This window comes from Thermobia domestica, chromosome 11 (genome assembly GCF_964235325.1).
Source record: "Thermobia domestica chromosome 11, izTheDome1.hap1.1, whole genome shotgun sequence".
Classification (NCBI taxonomy): domain Eukaryota; kingdom Metazoa; phylum Arthropoda; class Insecta; order Zygentoma; family Lepismatidae; genus Thermobia; species Thermobia domestica.
In genome coordinates this window covers 21,419,446-21,444,368 of record NC_137464.1, presented here as the reverse complement: position 1 = coordinate 21,444,368, position 24,923 = coordinate 21,419,446, and the positions used below count along the sequence as shown (strand labels likewise).

The 24,923-nt window shown below is 36.5% G+C and overlaps 1 protein-coding gene across 1 annotated transcript in view; it reads left to right on the top strand.

The window, feature by feature from the left end:
- Window positions 1–16,083, top strand: part of LOC145663970 (uncharacterized) — a 77,783-nt gene extending 61,700 nt beyond the window's left edge. Inside the window, exon 7 of the mRNA XM_081730215.1 lies at window positions 12,941–16,083. Within this exon, the coding sequence (XP_081586341.1) occupies window positions 12,941–14,579 (1,639 nt within the window). The 3' untranslated portion in view covers window positions 14,580–16,083. The remainder of the gene's footprint in view (window positions 1–12,940) is intronic.
- Window positions 16,084–24,923: the final 8,840 nt, after the last annotated feature.

Sequence of the window (24,923 nt, the reverse complement as noted above, 5' to 3'; positions counted from 1 at the left end):
TCTTGTTTAGAGCACGCTCTATTTCGGAAAGAAAATTAGTAAGATTTCGATTGAATCGACATCAGATGAGAGAAAGCGAAAACAAATTTATTTTCTCCCCGCCGCGCCAGCCGTATGTGGGTGAAAGAGCAAAAATACACGATAAAATGAAGAGTGGTGCAGGGACTGATGAGGTATATTTTGATAATTTATCTTCTGTTCTTTTTATGATTTTTTAGAGGTGTGAAATTTAACAATATAGCTCCTAGTATCAATAGGATTACAGTATAGTTACGTGTATGGCACAGAATGGTAGTATTTCCTATGAATATGTCGTAACATTTTTCCTCATATAAATCCTAAAGCCTGTCTCAGACGGGACTGAAGTAAGGCTGCGATTCACGATCGAAAACTCACGACCTTACTTAACGATCGTGTGAGAAATAACTTGCCTTTAGTTCAGGTTGAAATTTTCTGCTGTCTTTATTTGGATCCTGACTTGGAAGAAATAGAAGCAGTTTCTATTTTCTTCTGGATTTCCATACAACTACCAATCAGAAAAAAGTAGCGCCTGACGACATTCAACTTTATTTCTCGCTGTAATTTGAAAACAATGCTGCCTGGACAAGAGTAGCATTAATGATATTAATAGAGTCATATGAAAAATATGATTTTTTGTATAACGTGAAGTACGATTTATATTATTTTAAAAAACTGCAAGATTAAAGACCTTAGAGAAGGTATGCAGCGAAGTAGATAGTGTCCGCCCGAACATTACAGGTGTGAACAAATGTAATTATATCTTTTAAAAGAATAAAAATAGGTTATTTAAGTATATTGTGCAATTTGTATACCACAAATATGTAACGTGTTTTAAAAAAGCGTGCAGGTTTACTTTGGCGTACCACTCGAATTAATTGTTCAAAAATTAGAATTCCTCCACTTATTTCCTTCTTATTGTTCTCTAAATGATTTGTGCTGAGCGAAATGAAAATATTCACATGGCATAGTTAAAATTCAAGGGGGTATCATAAACAATAGTTGAAAGATTTTAAATTTTTACTATTTGTGTATAAATACAGCGTCGGGATACATGCATAAAAACTATAGCCCAAAAAACAAAACAATCTACACTAGGTCGCCACTAAAAACCACGAATGCTATCTATCCAAAGCTGGAGGGCCCGAGTGTTAGCGAGGGGGTGCGTCAGCGAAGGTGGGTATCTGCATAAGCGAGGGCAGTGAAAACGAATGGATTTTAGCAATGATACGAGTTTCTATAGCGTTTGTCATGGTTTCATACTAGTAGCGTTCCACTTGTAAACAAAATGCAACTTGTGTACATTTGTGCAGAAATTCACCGCCGGTGGGAAATACAGGCCGGTTTCTATACAGGCATCTTTCATATGAACTCACTTATTTTATCCGTCGTAAAGCATTTGTAATAATTTTACACTAGTAATCTTACACTTTTAAACATGAAATTCAGATGTGGTACGCCAAAAGTAAACCAGAAACAGAAACAATGAGAGTTAATTGTCGTCAGTATTGTGTGGCATTCGTGCAATTTTAGGAAACAGTTCTATAATGCTGGCACAATACAAAAAAGACTGGATGTAGTGCATGAGTTGAGCTCCCGGCGCGGTATAAGTTTACTTTATGGGCTATGTGGGCATTTTTTGTGGGTAGTGAGCTGGGCGGATACACTCAGTACCTATACTAGAAAATTGCTCTTTCTTCTTTATTTTAGCTTTCCGCGCCTGATAACTGTCCTTATTTACATATTTGGACAAGTCATTTGATTTTCAGTTCTACAATCTGGTGGATACAAGGATCTACAGACCTTTTTTCAGCTGATACAGACACCCTCATGTTCGTATCTCGCTGCCGAATTTTCGGAGTTACTAATTTCAATAGCGTATGGAATTAAGAATAGTCCATTCTGTAGAATTTTTTGTTTGTAGGAACGAGGAACTCCTGCAAGTAGTTCATGATTCACCACGAAAATACGGTGCTTTCCTGTGCATTATTGCGGCGAAGAATTCACTCTCTGGTCCAGCAACTCCTCTTTACTCTTTCCCTTTCTCTCGTTTTTTTTTTTGGGGGGGAGGGGAGGGCGGATTTTGTGTCGACAACAGAGCAGATATCGCTGCTACGGCTATTTCATCCTCTTCGGATGAACTCACATTGTGAAATAGAAAAACAATAATATTTACAATTACGACAGTTGATTGTCCTGTGCGTAACACATTCTTCAAGTGTTTTTCGTCTGTTTAATACAGCGACCACGAGAGGCTCTCCTGGTAAAAGCTACCTAGTTTTAAGGATCGTCTGAGACCCCTACATCACCTCAAGATAAACGAAAATGCATGGAAGTTTGAGTTAAGCAACACTGTCAAGTTGTAACCTGGATTGAGGCCTTAGTTCAGATCCGTGTGAGACGGGCTTAAGATATTTCATAGGACTTAGAGTGTATAGCAAGCCTAAGAAGATAAAACCATTTTAATATGTGTAATTTTATATTTCTTGTGATTTCCTTGTTTTATCAGCTATATACTCAAGTAGGAGAATCATGCTGGCAAGAAGTATCGGGCACTGGACTAATACGTTCATGGTTTATGACTCGTTGCGTTGGTTTGCTGAAGAAAGTTATGCGTTATACGTAATAGCAACTCTACACATCTGCTCTCTTTAATGTCATAGTGTCAGATAAAATCTCTTACATACTCGCTCAATTAAATAATCTCTCGGAATTTCGTGCGAAGGTCTTCAATTTTTAAAAGTAGACCGGGAAGTAAGAGCTCAGGAAAGTTGCCTGTCAGAAATTTCATGGGTAGTTCAATTTTTTAATATTAGCCCCGAAAGTGCAGAAAAATTACCTCTCAGAATTTCCTGACTAGTTTTTCAGATTTTAAAACTATACTGAAAGATAGGACACTACGGCTGTTAAGAACGAGTAAGTTTGTTAACAAAAATTCAAACTCAGAATAACCACATCAACGATATAAATTACGAGGGTCGTCCAAAAAATAAAGACCACTTAGTTATACAAAATGAAAAACAATATTTATTTTTTAAAAATCTTGTTACATACATGCAGCTTCCTTCACTTCTGTACATAATCACCTCCATTTAAATATTTGTCGTCTCCACGAGTTTCAGAATTCCCTTGTTATATTCTTCTGCCACCAATTCATTAAAGCCAGGTGGTCATACTGCATTCGTCAACTCTTCACTTCCAAAACGATTACCTCCCCAAAACTCTTTCAGCTCAGGGAAAATGTAGAAAACGCTAGGAGCAAGGTCCGGACTATAGGGTCGATGATCAAAAAGTTCCCATCCGAATTAATTCTGCAATTCTTGAGTGCAGCAGCAGTGTGACGGCGGGCATTGTCGTAAAAAAAAAAAAAAGCACAACTCCTCCAGAAAGCATTCCTCACCTCTAGTTTTGGATGGCTCGCCATAGGTTTCATCGAGTCTCACAACAACGATTTGCATTGATCGTAGTGCCTTTTAGCATGAAATCCACCAAAAGAACACTTTTACAACCCCAAAAGACGGTTGCCATGACCTTTCGTGTTTGAAATGGCCTGTGACATCCATAAAGTGTCTGGGCCACAACAACCGATTTTGATGAAACTTGGTAGACTAATAGGACACCTTGCAAAACTATGCAACCAGCAGGAATTTGTCGAAAAAGCTGTAGTTTCTGAGATACAGTCGATTCATTAAATATGACATTTGTCGCGATATCTCGAGAACGGCTCCTCCGTTGTCTGCACCTGTGTAGTATTTCAGGAATTATTTCTTAAGGTAGGAGTTGCTATCATGCGTGCAGGTTAATTTTACGAGAACTTTCGCGTAAGGAACAAATGCGCATCCAGACATATGCCACATATACGAAAGTGAGGAAAAAAACACTAAAATCAAGAGTGCTATTTAACAGTTTCAGGGCAGGAACATAGAAAGGGGCCCACGCGAAAGTACGTCCGTCGGGAGCAGGCGCGTCTCATTTATAGTGTACGGAGGTTATAGTGTAAGAAACATAAGAATAAGAATACCGTAGAGCAACAAACCTTTAACATCGTATTCACTCATTTGAACTCAACTACAGCCCTTGTAATGATTTGATACTTTTAACATTAAATTTCTAAACGTAAAATACTTATTTCCTACATTAGACCTATACAGGCATGTTCCGACAGTGGAAATTATTATCCCAAACAATCCTCTTTCATACGCACTCACATATTTTAACAGTAAAATTACTATTTGTTTGACGGGATATTCTTAACCAGTACTAAATATGGAATAGGTTTGTGAAGAAAGTCTGATGCAAATATGAGCGGTAAGTCCAATGGCTGAAAAAAAATAATAAAATAATAATATCATTGCTTAGTTTGGTTTCCTGCGTTTTCAGCCTTTTCTTTAAACAGACTTCGATACCATAGCATAAATAAAATCAAAAGGGAGTCATTGCCTCGTGATACAATTTTGGGAAACAGTTTGATTTATCTTTTTGAGTGTGATCCTGCCACCAGTACACCATTTGAAGAATCAGGTTTTTAAAAAGCTTAGTAGTTACAAGAATTTTATTAACTTAAGATAGCCTAACCCGCATTTAATGTAAAAGGGGCAAAATACATCGTAAAAATTCGAAGGGGGTTGCTACAAAATCAATTGGCCTGTTTTCTAAATGATTTAATATACTGGTAATCTATTAAATTCCAAATAAGTGCAGAAAGTTAGGAAAGATATGCTAATATTATATCTATTCATGCGCAGGTCTGAACTAAATCAATTGGCAGTTTCGCTTTCATTTGTTTTCATAGTTTGTCACTTGTTTTGGCCTGCCACCTATCAACAAGTATATAAAACATGACTCAATACCTCTATGATCGTGTAAAAGTTGTTTCAAGACCATTCGAGACCCTCGTTCAAGTGCTTTCTCGTTTACTATGGTCACAAGAAAGTCAAAGTTGAGATCGAATTTCGATTTGGCTAAACTACCTCCAACAACAGAAGCATGTCAACAGCACTTACTAAGGGTTTATTTGCAAGTATAGAAATGGTTGGGAGCCAATTTGTCAGCTATTGAATGGGGGTGGAAGCAAAAGTCCGTAAAAGGAAATGGAAGAGGGAGAACAGTACTTAAACCAGTTACCTCTTAAAACCTTTTGTACCAGATGACTTGTTGTATGTTGTGTCATGTTCTTGCAAAACTGACTGTGAGAATTATTGTAAGTGTTGTCAGATATGAATTGTTCAGCTATGTGCGAACATTGTACTGCAACAATACAACGCAGTCATGTCACAACACAGCAACTATGGATGAAGATCAAGACGAAATTGATTGTGAATAATAGCATTTATGTATTGTACATATTGTTAAATGCCTTCAATATAAACAGGAATTGTATATATGAATTATTGGTAAACAAAAGTCAAGAAACGAATAATGAACATAATGTGTATAAGGAACACAAAAATTGTAACATTAGCTAGCAGTGGGTGGGAGGTCCGTGATGCTGTGAATGACAATGATTATTTTTAATAGATAATAGTGTCAATTAATTCACAGTTATCGGTTGTTAGTCCAGGACACAGCGCATCCATAGATGGTAAATAATTTAACAACCCTATAACTTATGGATTAGGAGCAAAAGCCCTACGAACCAAAACTGACAAAAAGTACGCGGAATTGTAAAAATACGAGTAATGTATTTCACAAAATCAGAAAATACTTATTTACGATCACCATTCATCAAGAACAATAGTGAGTGTGGCTTGAGGCAGGGACCGTGAGTGTCAGAGCTGAGGGGATTAACACAGCCAGGAAGGGAATGAAAGGGATATTGCGTAGGGGTCCACGCTATCTTATGCTACGATATTTGAGGTAAACGAGGCGAGCGAGGGCGCGACAACTCTGCGAAGTTTACAATAATGGTGAGCGCGCACTTCGCTCTCTTAAGGTGCCCTTTTACACGTTCCCATACATCTAAATGTATTAATATATACACCGTTTTAAAGCTAAAAACAGCGATCTACAACTTTTATTTGAAACGTTTCTACAAATTATCGAATACATAAAAGTTAAAATATAAGAAAAAAAGTACACGTAAAAATTAAAATTTTACATATTTCTACGAATATCTCTTAAAGTATTAGACATAGCGAAAATGGTTAAGAATGACTTTTTATAGATCGTGGCTCAGGGAAAAAGACAGTAGAAAGAGCCTGAAGATCGGATTAATAGTAACGGAGATATGAGCGATAATAGAAAACCTTGCTAATTTAGTATTAAAAGGGGCTGGAGGGGAAAGCACAAGGGGGAGGAGTGGGGACTTTTGGGAAAATGCACCTCAAGTTGGGTCCTAATAACTGGCAAAAATTCAGCTTGTCTCGAATTTTTTCCGACAAAACCCCTTTATTTCCTGTGCTATTAATAACGAATAAGCTAACAATGTTAACGATCTTAGGAAATGAGTGGATGAACCCTGGGAATCATAATAAAAATATTTGGTGTGGCGTCCTATCTGGGAAACAGGCATGCATTGATGTAAGTATGAAACTGCCCTGCGATGGTCTTAAGCGATTTCTCAAAGATCACCAACTCTTGCTTTTCAGAAAAAGATCATTTGTGAAGAAATGAAATGTATCAGCGTAAAAATAAATAGAAGTACAAGAAATTAAAAAATGGATGAATTGTCATGAATTTTTTTTCTTCCTTCCTTTATTTATTTTTCAGTATTTATTTATTTCACGTAATATTCTAGCTCCAACTGTATGTGGAGTACCTGTTCATTCTAGAATTTAAGCATAAAAATAATTGTTTAGGCGTCTTCGAGATGTTTTGTATTCTTGTTCACGAATCGATAATTGTACAGAAGAGTCTTACAAACTTGGATTAATAAACTTGATCTTAGTGATAGTTGCAAATCTAATTTGTTTATGTATTCATTTCTTTTTTCTTAATGGTAAATAGCACTTTAAAAAGTTCAAGTGTGAGTGAAGGTATGATAGTGTAAAATTATGGTATTTTTGCTTAGCACCATTTCAGTGATATCTTTCCTCCAATACTCTAACCCTGTCGTTTTCACCACCTCTAATATGAAATTTTCCCTGCCTTCAAAACAAAGCAACAGAAAGCACGAACTCTCTTATAATTCAATTTCACCTTTACCTTTTACTAGAGATGTATTTCCTGATGTGAAAATATTTTGTATAGAAGTGAGTTTCGTCTCATATTGTGACACTACGGGAGACTTGCAAACTATGTAAAATTTATTGCTAAAAGTGGTCGTAGTTAGAGCTGTAACTTTCAGTTATAACATGAAAATAAGATCATAAACGAAACATTCCTGGAACGCTAGAACCATTTCTTGTCTTTCCGATTTTGCTTTATAGAGGGTAATATTCAAACTGAAAGTACTAGTAGTAGATTCTACAACTTCCAGTTGCACGAAAAGAATAAAGTCGGAGATAGAACATATTCTCGCGAACGCTTAATTAAAAGAAAAAAGCTACCTCTCTATCTGTTAACCGTTGTTTGTTCTATTATGGAAATCCATATTGAAACCGGAAGTAGTAGTAAAAATATTACTTCCACTTTTAGTAGAGATATGCGGGTGAAGATGGTATATTTTCTTGAGACAATGAATCGGATAAAAAATACAGCTTATCTATCAGTTTTCTTATATAGCAATCAACGTCAGGGCCGCAACTAGGGGGGGCAGAGGGGGCACGTGCCCCGGGCGCGTGGTTGGAGGGGGCGCCGGAAAGAAGATATATCAATTGTTTTAAAAATCGCACCCTTTCCCTTGAGGAACTTATTCTAGAGCAGCGTTTCCCAACCGGTGTGCCGCGAATTGGCCGCTAGTGTGCCGCGAGGAAATCGAAACAAAATCATTAGTTCTATAGCAATCAAATTGCAAGACATTGGGAAAAATGTATATTTGTATTTAACATTAACACGAACCTCTACTATGAATCTACAATTTTGAGTTTCACACTGTTACTTTTCTGTACATTTTAAATGTTGAAAATAGTATTTGTTATCATTGTTATGGCCATTATTGCTTCTTTATTGTTGCAGACTATTTCGTAACTTGAAATTTTAAAATGCATTCAGTCCTTTCGACAAAGCAAACATGCATACAAATTACCTACATTTGTGGTTTAAAAGTAAAAGAGATTTGTTTGTTCATTCGTTATTTAGTGATCTTCCTTCTTAGTGAAAGGTTGGATACAGTTTTCAGGAAAAAGTGTATTTTTAAAAGCCTTGGTCCCATATCTCATTGCAGTTGTTTTCTATTTTAAAATTAGAATGAAAAAATAAGCATAATGATTTACCACGGGGGGAAATCAGTGATCGAGCTTTCTTCTCTGTAAGAAGGAGATCAGTAATCAAAGAAAAAATTACCACTATATTTCATATTTACAAATAATAATAATATCTATATGAGTGTGCCGCGAGAATTCAAGTTACACCTGTAGTGTGCCGCAAGTTGAAAAAGGTTGGGAAACGCTGTTCTAGAGGTTAAAAGAAATCAAAAGTTTACTTGGCCTTTTCCATGGGACCTCTTTTCGTTGATTATATATATATATATATATATATATATATATATATATATATATATATATATATATATATATATATATATATATATATATAGAGAGAGAGAGAGAGAGAGAGAGAGAGAGAGAGTGAGAGTGAGTCTCATCTAAATAGGTGTAATGTCATACATTAAAAACCTAATATTGCATGCATTTGTTCCCTTGGGCGACCACAGAGAATCCGCCCCCCTTTCCTTTTCCTACCACAAGGAGCTGTTTGTTTGTATAATTCCATTGAGAACAGCTCTGAAGTTTAAAACGCTGTTATCAATAGGGGCGGGGGCGAAAAGTTCCCGATTTTTGTTGCTTGCTGGTGGTTGAAGAGTTTAGCTCAGACGCGCCCCCTGTAATGTTACGCAATTGCTGTAATGTTTTTAAAATAGAGGGCAGTTTTGTGGCGGAAAAGATAATTTACACGCCTCGGTGTATTTAATTGTTTCTTGTACGCCTACCAAGAGATTTTGCGAGTGAAGGCTGTATGAAGTTTTATCTATTAGTTTTGCTTGAAAGCTTTCCGAGGCATTTTGAATTGTTATCTATGAGACCAACTTATGCTTTATTATGCTTTATTGTTAATTTCAATCATTGTTTTACATTAATTGTGTATAATGTATAATATTCACTATACATTAAATAATCTAAATATCTTGATCTATTTATTAATATTTTATGAAGCAATTTCTTTCATATTTAATGAACTTTCTAATTAATGCACTGTAAAGAGAGATGCTTTGCTCGAATCAGTTTTTTCTATCACTTGTGTGCACCTTAGAGGTGCATATATACAGAAAGAGAAAGTATACAGAAAGGTGCCCAAAAGGTACGGAAAGTGCTCAAGTTCGAGAGGTACACATAACAATATAGTGTAGAGTTCTTGTGTGCTTCATTGTTGATGGAAAGTTTTCTTCTTTTCTCCACATCAAAGGATTACACCGAAAAATTTACAGAAATAAAAATAAGCTTTTCATTGTTGCATTGTTATGTTCTCAATGATTTTGGATCGTAAATATTGGTTTTAAAAACATTTCTCATCAGAATTGGCATTTTGCAAACTCATTGACCATCTGATCAACACTCAAACTATAATGAAAAAACTTTGACGCTTTGGAACACCCGTGACAGATGTAGCCCATGAAACTTTCAAGCAAAATAACAATGAGATCCTTTCGATTTTACGTTTGACCACACCCTAAACACGCAGAATGATAGTTGATAGAAAGGTACACAGACACCCTTTGAGTTATCATCTCGAATTACTTTGCGGCAAGGAAAATAAAAACGCTGGGCTACAATGGTAGCCCGCGCACGTATTGGAGGGTTAAAGTACTTAAAAATCGATATAACTGGTTTCATTAAGAATGTTATTTACAGTTGCAATCCATAAGTGATAGTTTTCGACTAAACCTTGGGGGGGGGGGCGCCGAATTGTGTGTTTGCCCCGGGTGACAGAAACCCTAGTTGCGGGCCTGATCAACGTTGAAAGCGGAAATTGTTAATTTCTATTACTTCTGCTTTGAATAGAGATTTATGGGTGGGATAGAACCTCTTCCAGCAATGCTGAATGGATTCCAAAAAAGAGTCACCTGTCCTTCCTTATGTGTTACCTGTTTTGATTTTTGACGATCAATATTAAAACTGAAAGAAGTAGTTAATTTCTACCACTTTCGGTTTTAGTCGAGTGATTCGGTTGAAGGTGATATTCCTTCAAATGGTGAATCGATTTTAAGAAAAGACAGTTTGTTAGTATATATTACCGTAATTGTTATATGGTGATCAACGTTGAAACTGGAAATGGTTAATTTTTACCATTTCCTGTTTGGGTAGAAGTTTAGCCGATAAGATGGGACATACTCTTATGCCGCTGAGTTCATCGCAGGAAACTGCTCCTCGGTACCTCTTACCATTTTTGCTCTGATAATTGTTCACTGAGACAGACATAAACGTTCTATAAGACTCCTGATATTCATGCTTAGCATAGTTTGGAAGTCTAAATTCATTCAAGCCCCATTAAGAAGACCCCTTTTCAAGACGCCCGTTTCTAGTTGAAAATTTTGGATGGTCTTTTTGAAGGGTTTTGCCTGCCCCCCCTAAACTTTTCATGGCCCCTCCAGACCTCAATACAAAATGTTATTGTTAATACAAAAATCACAATTTAGATATTTGTAAGAGATTTTTTAATGACTTGGCCTCTCCTATCTTATTCATGCTACCCCCAAACTTCTGTGTCTGGTTTCGGGCCTGATGCAATGTTGGTCATATTGAATGCAGAAATGACTGATGACAAGTGTCAAACCCCTATAAAAGACACACTTTCTGCATTTCAGTGTTGTTATACCATATAACAACCATGCACATGAACATATACATAGCCACATTAAGTATCTCAAGGTAAAGTGAAATAATTGTGCTGGCTGTCACGTCCCTTCTTTTCTGACTGTCGTGCAGCGGCGTCATTTGTTATTTTTCTTGGATGCAAGACCGTCAGTAACAAGTGTTTTAAGTTTTTATTTGGTATATTAGTAGACAGTTGATGAATATATATGTATATCTCAAACTCGGGGGGGGGGGGGGCAGTTGCCCCCTGCCCTCTGCGAATGGCACCTTGCTATTGTGTTGTAAGGTACAAGAGCGATAGACCTTGTGGGGCATTGGATTTGTCTGCGAGGTAACAACAGCAGATTATTTTGTGTTACGTTCCATTTACATCCCTGTCTGTCAGTTATGTTCACTCAGGATATTCAACCACATCGGGACTGTTGAGTGGTTTTCGGGTATAGCGAAGCTGGTGGGTGTTGGCGAGTGGCAGCCAGATTATACTAAGCAAGATACCCCGTAAGACAAACACCTTATTATTCCATGTTTGCGAATATCGTTGCGCGGCTACACCGAACTGAATTTGTGATATGTGGATATGCGCGGCACCGGAGTTCTGTGGACTGTCAGGACTCTTGATTTGGAAGAGGACGTACTAGAAGCAATAGCACCAGAACCGTTAGTAAGCACAAGAGCTCTTGCACGAGTGCAAGGAACAAATTTTGTCACTATATAGCAAATATTAGAAGAACAGCAGTTAAGTGCGTATCATTTACTAAAAGTACAGACTCTATCAGACAATGATTAGGGTCCACGGGTGAATTTCTGTGAGCGGTCATCGAATGTGTGAGCATAATCCTGTATTTCCTGTACTCTTTAGTGATGATGCGTGCTTTACATGTATGGGACGAGGAACATCCGTACGTCATAATCCATATCGGTCACCAATACATGTTCACAGTGAATATCTGGGCTGGTGTTTTGGGAGATTACCTCATTGGTCCACATCTTTACCAGCCCGATTAAATTGACAGTTTTATCCTTATTTCTTGACAAACGTTTAAACAGAACTCTTGAAGGAGATTCCTCTAGAACTTCGTCAGCGCAATTGGTTCCAACATGAAGGAGTCCCGTCTTACTTCTCACATGACACATGGGAATACTTGAATTATGTGTATCTGGAGCAATGGATAGGGTGAGGTTTTCCCGTGAGGTGGCTTTTTGTTCACCGGACCTAAAATCCATTAAACTTTTTTCTCTGGGATCATATAAAATACCTGGTCTACGCAACACCTGTACTGTATGAAGAAGAGCTAGTTGCAAGAATTTCTGCCGCTAGCTATAGCTTCAGGGAGGCATCACATATGTTGAGCTCCCATCTTGGTCATCCATAGTCATGGCGGTCAACTTCAATCATTTTCCAATGAGAAAGTTCACTTACCTGTATATCAGTTCATATAATAATTTCATATATTGTACAGAGGTGAGTGCTGGACTCTACAAGAAATATTCAATGCGAAGAATATTTCCAATGATAAAATGGACATTAAAATTTGTCATATATAGAGTTGATCGATAAGGTGTATACCCCCTTACAGCAAGCAGTCCTTTTGTCGCAGCCGCTACAATTACTACTTGATTACCATCGGAATTGTTAACGTCATTACTGCAATCGCCAAGTTGTATAGCCGGTTTGAAAGGTAAACAATAAAAATATATTTATTTGACACTAATAGCACTGTCATCTCTCAATGAAAACGCATAATAATTGTTCTTGCCGTGATCTGTGAAACTGTTACGTATTTTTACCAAGCATTGTTATAACTTAAGAGTCCGTATAAAGTATAGACATAACACCAGCCTGAGTTCGATCTCTCATGGCAATTGCAGAAGTGTAAATTGATATTATACTTAGAATTATATAAATTTTATATTTGTAAAGTTGCAAATGGGGTTGGATATCAACATTGTAATTCGATTTATTGAATGTTGTGGAACCATTGTAAATTGTAAAACTGCATTTTCCCTTTCAGATTCATCGAGATGGCTTCGTTGCAATCATTTGTGAAAAATTCATCGAAGGAAATATCAAGAGCGAAAGATATGAAAGTTTCCACAGATCAGCTTTCTGATGGAAGTGCTCCCACTACCACTCAGATGCCTTTCTTCAGTGTTACTATTGCAGGAGAGTTTTATTCAAATCCGTTATATAAAGACAATGCAAATCAGTCCAATATTAAACCTTATTGTTTCAAAACAACTACAGGTTTCGAGACAATGGACACCCTTTTGCGAAGCAAAGCAAGAAAAGTTATCAATAAAATTGCCCGAAAATGTAGTAGAATACACGATCTGTGTAAGAACAAGTTTACTTCACGAACAAATATGAAACCAGACTATGTGTGCATGTTTTGTGAAGCTGCGTTTCGTACTTATGCCAAATTTAATCTACACTTAAAAATGCATATGGAAAATAAGAAACCATCATTCGAAACCATTGTTTGTAATGAATCTTCTGAAGGTAATACTGACGTTGAAATCCATGGTACAAAACACCAGTCTCAAGAACAGTTTCGCTGTGATGTTTGTTTAGAATATTTTGAATGCAAAACTTACCTCGACAACCATAAAATCTATCATGAACAGAATAAAATGTGTTGTGAAATCTGCGGGAAAATATTCAGGAAAAATTACCCTATCGAAAGACATTTGTTGTTCCATTTAGGTGAGAAGAAGCATCATTGTACCGTGTGTGACAAGAGATTTTTTACACTACCTCAATTGAAACTTCATATGAAAACACATATGCAGCCAAAAGATAATTTTCACCCATGTGACATTTGTGGAAAACTATTTGCAAACATTAGACAACATAGAAAACAACATAATAGAAAACATAAATTTGTGTGCAGAATTTGCGGAAAAGGATTTGATGAGAATTTTTATTTGGTACAGCATAAGAATACTCATACAGAGGAGGAACGTAAGAAAGGTACTCGTCAGTGTAATGTATGTGGAAAGCATCTAAGCAGAGGCGCATTGCATTATCACAAATATAAGCATATGGGTTTGAAACCTTATGCCTGCAAATTCTGTGGCAAGAAGTTTTCACAGGGAAATCACCGCAAAGAGCATGAACTTCGTCACTTAGGACAAAAATCGTTCCAGTGCGAAATTTGTTGGGCTAAATTTTCTGCGAAAGCCCAGTTACGGGTTCATAAAAACAACGAGCATTCTGGTCAAGAGCTGTGGAAATGTCTCCAGTGTCACCAGAGTTTTATGTCACTTGTGTCTTTTAAAAATCACGAAAGAAATAATCATTCAGAGAAAAGTTCTTTTGTCAAATGCACTTATTGCGACAAGACTTTCGAGACAAAACGACAGAGAGCTACTCACGAAAGAATACATTATGACCAGTTTCCCATGAAATGCCATGTTTGTGAGAAACCGTTCAAACTGTCGTCTCATTTAAAGAAGCATATGAATGAACATGTAAAGAATCGTCCTTATAGGTGTATGCTGTGTTCGAAAACATTTGCAACACCTCATGCGCGGAAACATCATACAGCTCAAAGCCACGTTAGAAGTAAGCCATATTTTTGTGAAGAATGTGGGCAAGGATTTCGTGTTAAAAGTTCATACGTCAGACATCAGTCAAAGCATCGCAAATGAAAAGTGATTTTTATTGTATATTTATGGAAGCTAATCATTCCAAAGTGGTTTTATTAACGAAGCTGTATTATTATGCCATTGAACTCCGTTCCCGTTAGGTAAATGTAATATTTTCGAAGTGATTACGAAATTATATACTACAGTAAAACATGTTTATGTTAGCCACCATAGGTTCCATTGAAAAGTGGCCAACTTAGACAGGTGGCCAATTTACAGAAAATAAATGTAATTGGTGTCAGTGGTCGAAGTGAAACGGTATGCAGTGGTATGCCATACCGCCTCTGGTTTTTCACTGATAAGCATAAGTGAATTTATGTCGAAAATAATCCTCGAGCCTGCGCATCACCAATTTATTTTGTCTAAAAAGTAGACATTAAGTTCCTGGATAAATCTTGTGGTTTTGGGTGGTAAAGCACATCATCTGCGCTGAAAGTAGTTTCATCTGTCCAGTCCAGGAGTTGAGCAAAAGCAGTGAATAATCTTCTACATCAGGTATAAACATATCTTTTAAGCACTGTTTTACATATTGTCATCGGTTTGCCTGATCGGCTCTCATCAACCAACATTGAAGGGAGTGTGTCTTGTTAACTGTTCTTTTATTTTAGGACGTAGCATGCCATTAGCCTCTTGGAAATATATGTACAAGCGAGTCCCCAAGTTCACTGGGAGAAGTGAATTTGGATTGTGTATCAATGTGTAACTGAAATCATAGACTGAATTGATGCTGTAGTATGTTTTTCGCCTTGTTAGGAAAGAGATCTACTTGATGTCATTTTATATTCAAACCGAGATTGACGAGAGTTATATATCACGACTGTGTGGTGATGACACTGACAACATTGACACACATGTGAGCCTTACCAAACAATTCTGTTTCATTTTCCATGTCTGCTCTTGCCACAAATTGTGTTATCCGTCTTGAGCGGATCCTATATTTTCACTTAATTTGTGGATAAACATAGGCGAACCATGGAATGAGTGGTAATACAAAGTGAATAAGCATCACGCTAACTATAGTTGCTCTCGACTAACAATATCACAGGTCATTAATCTTTGCGAATCGATTCTGACGTACTTTCTTGTCACAGATTTCTCACCTTTCCTGCCATAGCTTTTCTATCTTTTCAGACTGCACCGTCGTCAGTCACTGCGTGAGGTAATCAATTCCAATTTAGTACACAATCCAATCTTCATGTTTAGTGGATTTGATTTGGTGTTACGTCAGCAAATTCCATTCTTAATTACTTGTCAGCATGATATCAGCAATAACGCTATGATTTGTGATTAAATCAATTCCAATTTTCCACACAATCCAATCTTAATGTTTAGTTGATTTGTTTGGGATCTTACGTCAACAAATTCCATTCCAATGACGTGCCAGCATGACATAATCTTATGACTTTGATGAGTTCATTCGAGGAAGGGCGTTCTGGTTGGAAATATATATACGGCTCACGATAAAGAATTCCTGTTTGCTAACTACTATCCCATAAATACATTTAAATACATGTTATGATTGGTATCAGTACTACTTCGTTTTGCCCTGTCATTCGATTGGACAAAGTAGAACAGTTTGGTGTACAATTGGACTTTGAAGAATGGGAAATATTACGTACACGAATCGATAAGATGAATGGTTACTTTCATGATGAGCTAAATGTGACAATTGTGAAATCGTTAGGCTCAAATCATGAAGTAATGTTTGGGGGAAGGAAATGGTGCACGTAAGAAAAGTACATTACATGTGACTCGCAATATGGTGTATCTATCACCAACGGAATGGGTCAAATTCATCAATGTATTCCAGTGTGTAAGACATTCAGTTGACGTGTGCCCGAAGGCAAGTGTATTTCTTAAACAGTACTGTTTTGAGAAATGTTATGTATATTGTAAAACATGTATATAGACTGTGTGAATCTTGTCAATATTTGTGATAATATGGACATTAATTTTCCGTCTATCGACGTTGCAATGGAGCTCAGAAGATTGCAATTCGAACTACAATTATATGCTAAAGACTAACTGGTGCAAAAAGTGCAAAATAAATTGTATCAACAATATCCAGATCCTTTATCTGGCATGGAGGTATGTAGTTAACGAGTGCAGTGTACATATGTTTATTAATAATATTATCGATTTCATTGATTTGTGTTTTCATTTCAAGTACAATCCAGACCTTTTAGTTTTAAACAGGTCAGATCCTTTTCGAAATGGTTCTTTTTCAATGAGTTCAATAGTTTTCAAACTAAAACATTTCAAAACATTTTGAAACAACTTTTTCAACAAAATTTTGAAACAGTTTTCAAACAAAAGTTTCAAACGAAATTCTTGAACTAAAAATTTTTAAATTAGAAAAAATCAAAACGAAATTTTGAAACTAAAAATTTGAAACTCCAAACCAAAATTTTTCAAACTAAAAAATTCAAAACAATATTTTGCAACTTAAAAATTCAAACAAAAATGTTTAAACAATAAAATTTCAAAAATTTTCCAGTTGAAAGTTTCAACCAAAATTTTCAAAACTAAATTTTGAAACTAAAAACTTTCAAACAAAATTTTGAAACAAAGTTTTCAGACCAAAGTTTTTCAAACTAAAAAATTGAAAACTATTTTGAAACAAAATTTCAAACATTTTCAAACAAAAAGTTCAAAAACAAATTTTTCAAAAAAAGTAATTTAAACTAAAATGAATCAAGAATTACTTCAGGTTACACGGTTAACCATCAAACGTTATGCGTTTTTTAATTATTTGATTAGAAAATAAAAACGCAAATTTTCAAACAAATATCTAAAACCAGAATTTTCACACACAAAAATTAAAATTTTCAATCTAAATTTATAAATAAAAAACCTCTAAAATTTTAAAACCAAATTTTCGAACAAAACCTTTTTAAACCGAACTTTTAGTTACTCATTTTGAAAATAAAAATTTAAAATTAAACAGTGGTGGAGAAATGTTGAGCAAAACTTAAAAATAAATTCAACAAAAATTTGAGTGATCAGCCAACCAGATTGCAACAAAAATAATCTTCCGGTGATCAATCAGATTGCGGTAATTATAAGTATCAGCCAATCAGATTGCACCAAGAATAATGACCTTAAACACTGAGTTGTGACTGATGAAATTCGAAGTGTTGAATTTCAATCGATTTATCAGGTATTATGTGTTAAAATGTTGACCTTGGTCTGTGAGTCATAACTACAATTCTAACATTCAAGGTGTGAAAGTGTTAAGGCTACCTATCAGATTTCAAGTCCAATTTATAAAGTTACAGGTAAAATCAACCAATCATATTTCAGTAAAAATAACTTCCCACCAATGATCTTAGACTATGAGTTGTGACTAAAGTTCAAAATATGGTTTGATATCAATCGTTGCACATCAGGGTCCAAGTTCTAAAGTGTTACATCAATAACGAAACTTCAACATGTTAAGATGATACGTCATCATACACAAATTTGGATTATGTTGCAATTTAACTTATTTAACGTTAAGAACAACATTCAGTTTCGCACCTCATACTAGAACATTTACCGAATTTTGTTTATTACGATTCCCAAATTTAAAGGATAGTCCTAGGTACCTTCCAAAAATTTTATGAAAACTGCAACAATTCACCTAAGTCCTATGAAAAAACAATTAACCATATAATCTTGTCTTGTAGTTAGGTCTCATCTAGCGTAAGAGGAAAAATTAGGTTAATAACCTGTCTGATGTGTCTGATGAATATGTTCAGTTAATTGGCGACACTGTCACACAATTATTTTAAAATAAACATTGCTTTGTTCAGCGATTTGTTTTTTAGTGCAAGTTAGTTATTTAAGATAGTAAAGCTCATACGAAACTACTAATCAGTGTCCCAGACAGCACAATGCACGTACAGTACCCGTATAGTACATGTACAATTGCACGGATCCAACAAGTGCGTCAGCTGTATAAATGGACGTCTGTACATATGATGCACATATGCCTCAAAGGTCCTATTCAACATCTTCACGTGCGCAGGACATGTGCAATGCACACGTCCTGCACACGTGACTACACCTACCGCACAGGTTATTGACACGTAGCACGTATTCGATTTACATGTAGTGCATAGGTAATTTACATGTAGGACAGATGTGATTTACACGTAGCATACAGGTGATTTACATGTAGCACACAGGTGATTTATACGCAGTGCCTAGAAAATTTACATGCAGAAAACAGATGATTTCCTCGTAGTGCAGAGGCGATGTAAAAGAATATCCGAGATCCAATGGGAAAAAAAGTTTATATATTTGCTGCCTTACACTAACACCATCTGTAACTCCAACGACATCACCTTCCAAGAACTAATAATTGTCAATGAGAATTTTACTTTTGGAAGATATTATTTGAAAGGAACAAAGCTTTAGGTAGTACATTTTACATGCTTGCCCAGTAACAAATAACGCAGCATTTTCTGCTGTAATCGATCACAAAAATAGTTTTGTAAACCTATGAACTGTCTGACAGTAGTAACATCAGTACAGTGCTGCCACCTGTTCACGGCAGCCGCTTTGGTGGGTTTCCGCTTCCAATCGTAATTTTTCCTTCACTTCAACGGCTATCCGCCAAAAGGCGACAGCGGACCGATGGTAGTTGGCGGCATATTGCACATGGGGCACTTTCTCCAGAAACAAAGCTAAAAGTATAATTTAATCTCAATGAATCGCCACCATCAGCATGAGGAAGATAGGCAGAAGTATACAGTAGTGCACTCTGTATTTCTCTCTGGGGCGTCCGAGGATGGTTTAAAGTATGAAATGTAAATAAGTTACGTATCTGCCCATAAAATTATACTCATTTTCGTACAAATTAAAAGTTATGGGCGTTATGTACGTGTGCTTCATCCACTCAAATGCACATGTGCACATAACGGCTTAGGCACGGGTTATATAAATGTATGCTTCATCCATGCAAATGCATATGTGCACATGCACGACTTAATCACGGATTATGTACGTGTGCTTCATCCACGCAAATGCACATGTGCATATAACGGCTTAGGCACGGGTTATATAAAGGTGTGCTTCATCCATGCAAATTCGCATGTGCACATGCACGACTTAATCACGGGTTACGTAAGTGTGCTTCATCCACACAAATAGCACATGTTAACATAACGGCTTAGGCACGCGTTATATAAATGTGTGCTTCATTTATGCAAATGCCCATGTACACATGCATGACTTAATCACGAGTTGTGTATGTGTGCATAACCTACGCAAATGCACATGTGGACATACACGGGTTATGTATGTGTGCTTCATCCACGCAAATTTACATGTACGGCTTAACCACGGGTTATGTATGTGTGCATCATTCAAGCAAATGCACATGTACGGCTTATGCATGAATGGTGTACATGTGCCGTACACGCACGTGTTGTCTGGGGTATTATTTTTTAAAAACATTATACAGTTGCCGGAATTCTATCTTCAAACCAAGATGAGTGGATAAGATTTTTTAACATGACTATAAAATCATAGCTCAAAAATACGATTCCATGAGTACATTGACTTAATTGTGGACTTAAAAGTGCACCTTTCATTGTAAAATGTTCCTGTACGAACGAACACGTATGTATCGTTAAAAAAAAAGCCATAATTATACACTTCTCTCATTTACCAATATACTTATCCATATCCCTTACACAAGGGTAGAACCTTTCTATCTCAACTGTGTCCTTGTTAGCGCTACTCTAGATATGTGATTTCCCGTACCTCCCACGAAAGAGGAGGGATAAGTTGCATCGACCGACATCTTATTAGATACTGAAGCGTTGCCACAATGAATTATTTCACGGGCTTCGCTGTGGTCTGTGTGTATTAGCCACTCCAAAGCCACGCCTCCATTGCTTCCGAATGCGAACTGCGAATAGTGAAGAACGCAAGAGTCTTGGTCTTGCAGTTTTTGCAAGTCTTGCATGCCAGACCAAGACCAAGACCAAGAACACAAGAGTCTTGCACAAATACCGGTACTACTTGAATTTTCTTTATAGAATGTAAAAAGGGGAAAAAACATTACATCTTTCACTTGAATTGCTTGGCTTCAGTGAAAATATAGCTGGAGTGAATGTGTTCCCAGTAGTTTATGCAATCCGTGTGAGTCGATCTGTCCCCATAACATATAGGTACAGTACGTCGTTTTCTGAATCGGTTGTTCGCGTTTTCTGTAGTTATTAATTGTTTTCAAGCCACACAGGTGTCATTATAATCAAAGCATGTTGCACACAAAGAAATGTGTCATTAGTACTGCATTCCTGCGTTTTTAAACAAGGAGAATTACTTATCGGAAAAGCAGACACTATTCTACGTGTGTGTTATCTGGAATGCACTTAAACCTTTGACCTTCGAGCTGGTAAAGTTTGTCGGCTCGTCCTGGGATAAATATAGCAAAAGAGGGATTTCGACTGCTTTGCCGTAGGCAGTCTGCTGACGAAATTCCACAAACGTCCAGTAAGAAGGAATTTGCAAAATAAAAGCCGCAAGTGGCGAGCGCAAAAAATATATTTAATTTGCACTTCGAAGTTGTTGCGGTAAGTAGGAAGTATTCCTATGGGCAGGGCCGGATTAAGGGGTGTCTTTGGGGTGGCTATAGTCCCGGGCCTCCAGCAGGAAAGGGCCTCGACTCTGATCAAAATATCAACTGGCTATCTGAACAGAATCATGAAGATTCAACCATCATCATAAAAATTACCAAAAATATGAAACATATTCCCTTAACTTTCTTACTGTACTTTCACAGAAGAGTACAGAATACCGAATATTAGGTGAAGTCAGCAGGGGCCACATATTTTTCTAGTCCCGGGCCTATAGGTGGGTTAATCCAGCCCTACCTATGGGCTATTCAAACTATGCAAAAAATCGAAGAATAAAGTGGCAATAGAAACCAAATACATATAACTGTATCAAGGTTCGAACCTTAAACGTCCCTGTGAAGGAAAGCCATATATAACAGTATCAGGGTTCTAGTACTGTTTGTTCCTATTAGGGAGAAGAAATATTATTACAGTACTGAGTTCGATTCCACTCGCTCCCTATCGCGGAAACCCTTTTATTACTGTAAGTGGTTCGTGTCCTACGGTCTCAAGATGGGCTTACGCATTTGCTATGGCCTGGGATTCGATTTTCCACCGTCCGTATGTCTTCTTTAGATTTTAATAACAGGTTGGATCGACCACCAAAGCTGACCATATAGCCGCTGGACAACACGGTTCAGAGTTCGGTCAGAACGTTCTGGGGAACCGGCACAAAAGCAGATTCTAATTGTACTCTCAGCGCTAATGCAATTTAATAATGTACAAATTATTATGTTGCATAGGCGCTAGTCACTCGTGCTGTAAAAAAAGTAAATTAGATTGTTTCTCAAAATTAACATATATAATTTTAAACCATAATTGTTATTTTGAAAGGATACTCAGAATTCCACTATTTGCTTTAATTAACAACACTAAACTTCACGAACATGTATTACATTATTTTTGGCACTTTAATTGGATAACTGATTATTATGACAAAATTTTAATTTAGGCCCATTTATTATTATAAACGCGGATGACGCGGACGACACGAATTTATCGGTTATGTTATGTCACATTGTTGATTTCCACAATTTCACTGCACTGTTCACTCAGAATGGCACTAGAAGGGAAGCTATTTTTGGTGATTCCAGGGGGGATGTCCTATATGTTGCAGGTTGCTTTCCTTTCATCTTCTTTGCGATGAACAGAACGTATTTCACTGCTTTGCTGGTCCTAGTCGCTGGGACGATCCTTGAATTTATAATCATGTACAGATAATTTGGGACTTTAAATCTTCTTCTTGCAATTACATTTTTATTGTAATAGGAGTACCTTTAAAATGTACTATGGTATCGCACTTACATCGTACTAAAAATATTGAACTATTTGTAATATTGCATATTTACTTGTTCGTAATATCTTCCATCGTAGTTATTAGCAGTTGTCGCACCCAAAGGACTTGTCAGACTAAAGCACTCTTTCTCTCCGTCTCCTCGCGTTGCTAGGCAACAGCTCGGTTCGCTACGCAGTTTGGTGATGTCAAAAGTTAAAAATAGCTATGACAACTTATAGGTAGGAATTTTTAGAGACGACGTTTGTTCTCTGTGCTGAATTTTAGCTCCTTATTTGGGAAGGCGAGAGGAACACTACGATCTCCGTCGCAGACGAGACGCACATACATATATGCATATTCGTTTGTTGGCTGAGGGAAAAATTCTTGAGAGCACTTCTATACGAGGTTTATTTAAAAATTAAAATTTTCTTCATCAATAATCGATCAGCTAGACCGTACAGTTACATACAGAAACACTTCGGTACTGAAAAAAATCTTTTATCAGTGCATAGGAATGAAACGCAGGAACTATTTCCATTAAAGCAGCAATAAACTCCAACTATTGAAGATTTCTTTAAACCTAGTTTGATTATAATCAATATTGTTATATTTTTCTCACTTTTTTGACGAATATTGCTAGCCATATTATCATCATCATCATAGCTATTCTGTCATTATTGGCAGGTCACTTGCTCCAACTGAGAAACTTCGATGTACTGTCTTCAGCTAGTCTCTTCATCTTGATGTAGCAAATTTCTGTTTTATTACCTTCCCTGAACTACAGTCTCCTTTATCTCTCCCCCTCTTTCCTTTCACCATACCCTCTAACACGTCCCTCATAATACAGTTTCTCTAAACTAATGTCCAAACCAGTTCCTCTTCCTCCTGTTAATTATATTTAAAATTCATTTTTCTAACCTACTGCTACTATATGTAAGAACTTCTCATTCGTTTTCCGTTCAACCAAGCTAATTCTCTCCTTTTTCTTTATGCCTACGTTTCGAAACCTTACAATTTTTTCATCGCTTTTGCGCAATGTCCATGTTTCTGCCCCATAAAGTACATAGAATCAGTAAAACAAAATCACAATATTTAATTGAAAATTTGTTCAATACAAAGATTAGCTAATCGAATATGAAGAAAAAACAACAACAGGTATTCCATTAATATATATGCCATCTTGATTTTCTTTCATGCGTTTCAGGAGTAGCTTCTCCACTTTGAGAACCAGTCGAGTACTGGATCTGTTAAAAAATATAAAAAGATTACAAAACGTTGTGATTTATCTTATAAGTAGCGAAGCGAGGGCGCCAATTAAAAAATATAAAAAAGGTCATCGCCTATGTTGTACACTATCATCATACATACGCAAAGGTAAACTATATTGTATTTAGAAACATACCTTGTATTTCCGTTACTATTGGCGCATTGTAGAATTTATTATCCCTTATAGTCTATATAGAGTAAATTTACCTATGAAAAGCATAAGATTTCTTTATGTAAAACTTACAAGACTCTTGCAAGCAAGACCAAGACCAAGATCAAGACTGGGTGTGCAGGACCAAGACTAAGACCAAGACCAGGGGTTCCAGTACAAGACCAAGACCAAGACTTGATGTGCAAGACCAAGAACAAGACCAAGACCACCCGGGTCTTGTCTTGGTTTGGTCTTGCATTTGCTCATCACTAACTGCGAATCCACGTGCCTCTACTACACCCGAAGTTTTGCGATGAGAATTAAGTTAGAGTGTTTCTTTCAAAGCTTCAATGTGAAATATTTTTGCTTGAAAATTCGTACCTTAAAGTCTTGAGAGCATAAATAACAATAATATCTATTAATTTCCTTTGCGTGCAAAATAAAGTGAATGTCGCTTCCATTATTATTATGATTCCGTGGTAACCGCTACTATTTTCACTTTAAAATAAATTAACTTAATAAAATTAGAGATTACAGAATCAACCTACGTTCTAAGAAAACTTTCTCCTCGGGTAAAGAAACCCGTTTTTGCTATTTCAAACATATTTATCAATACTTACATGTATTCGTAAAATCATTATTTGGGGAACAAAAACGAAATATAAATTGAATAAAATGTTGTGGTTCGTGTATTAATTAAATTTTCATATTTTAAAGACAAAACAAAAGAAAATACACGTATCTTTCACTCAAAGTTCCTTGCTTACACCTGCCCATAATTTGTTCACGACGTGTCGTTTGTGTAATCTGGATGAGCTTGGTTCCATAAAGGAACTTTATCAAAAACACAATTTATTAAAGTATCAACATCTGTTTTCAACTTTATTTTATTTATTTATTTATTTATTTTTAAACTCCGCACCTCACAACGTCGTCTGCTTTCACGCAAAACGAACTTTCTTCTTTCACGTAGCGCTCAATTCCTCTGCAGACGATCCTCCATTCGCACGAATTCGGACGAAAAATTCCAGCATATTGGGATCGTA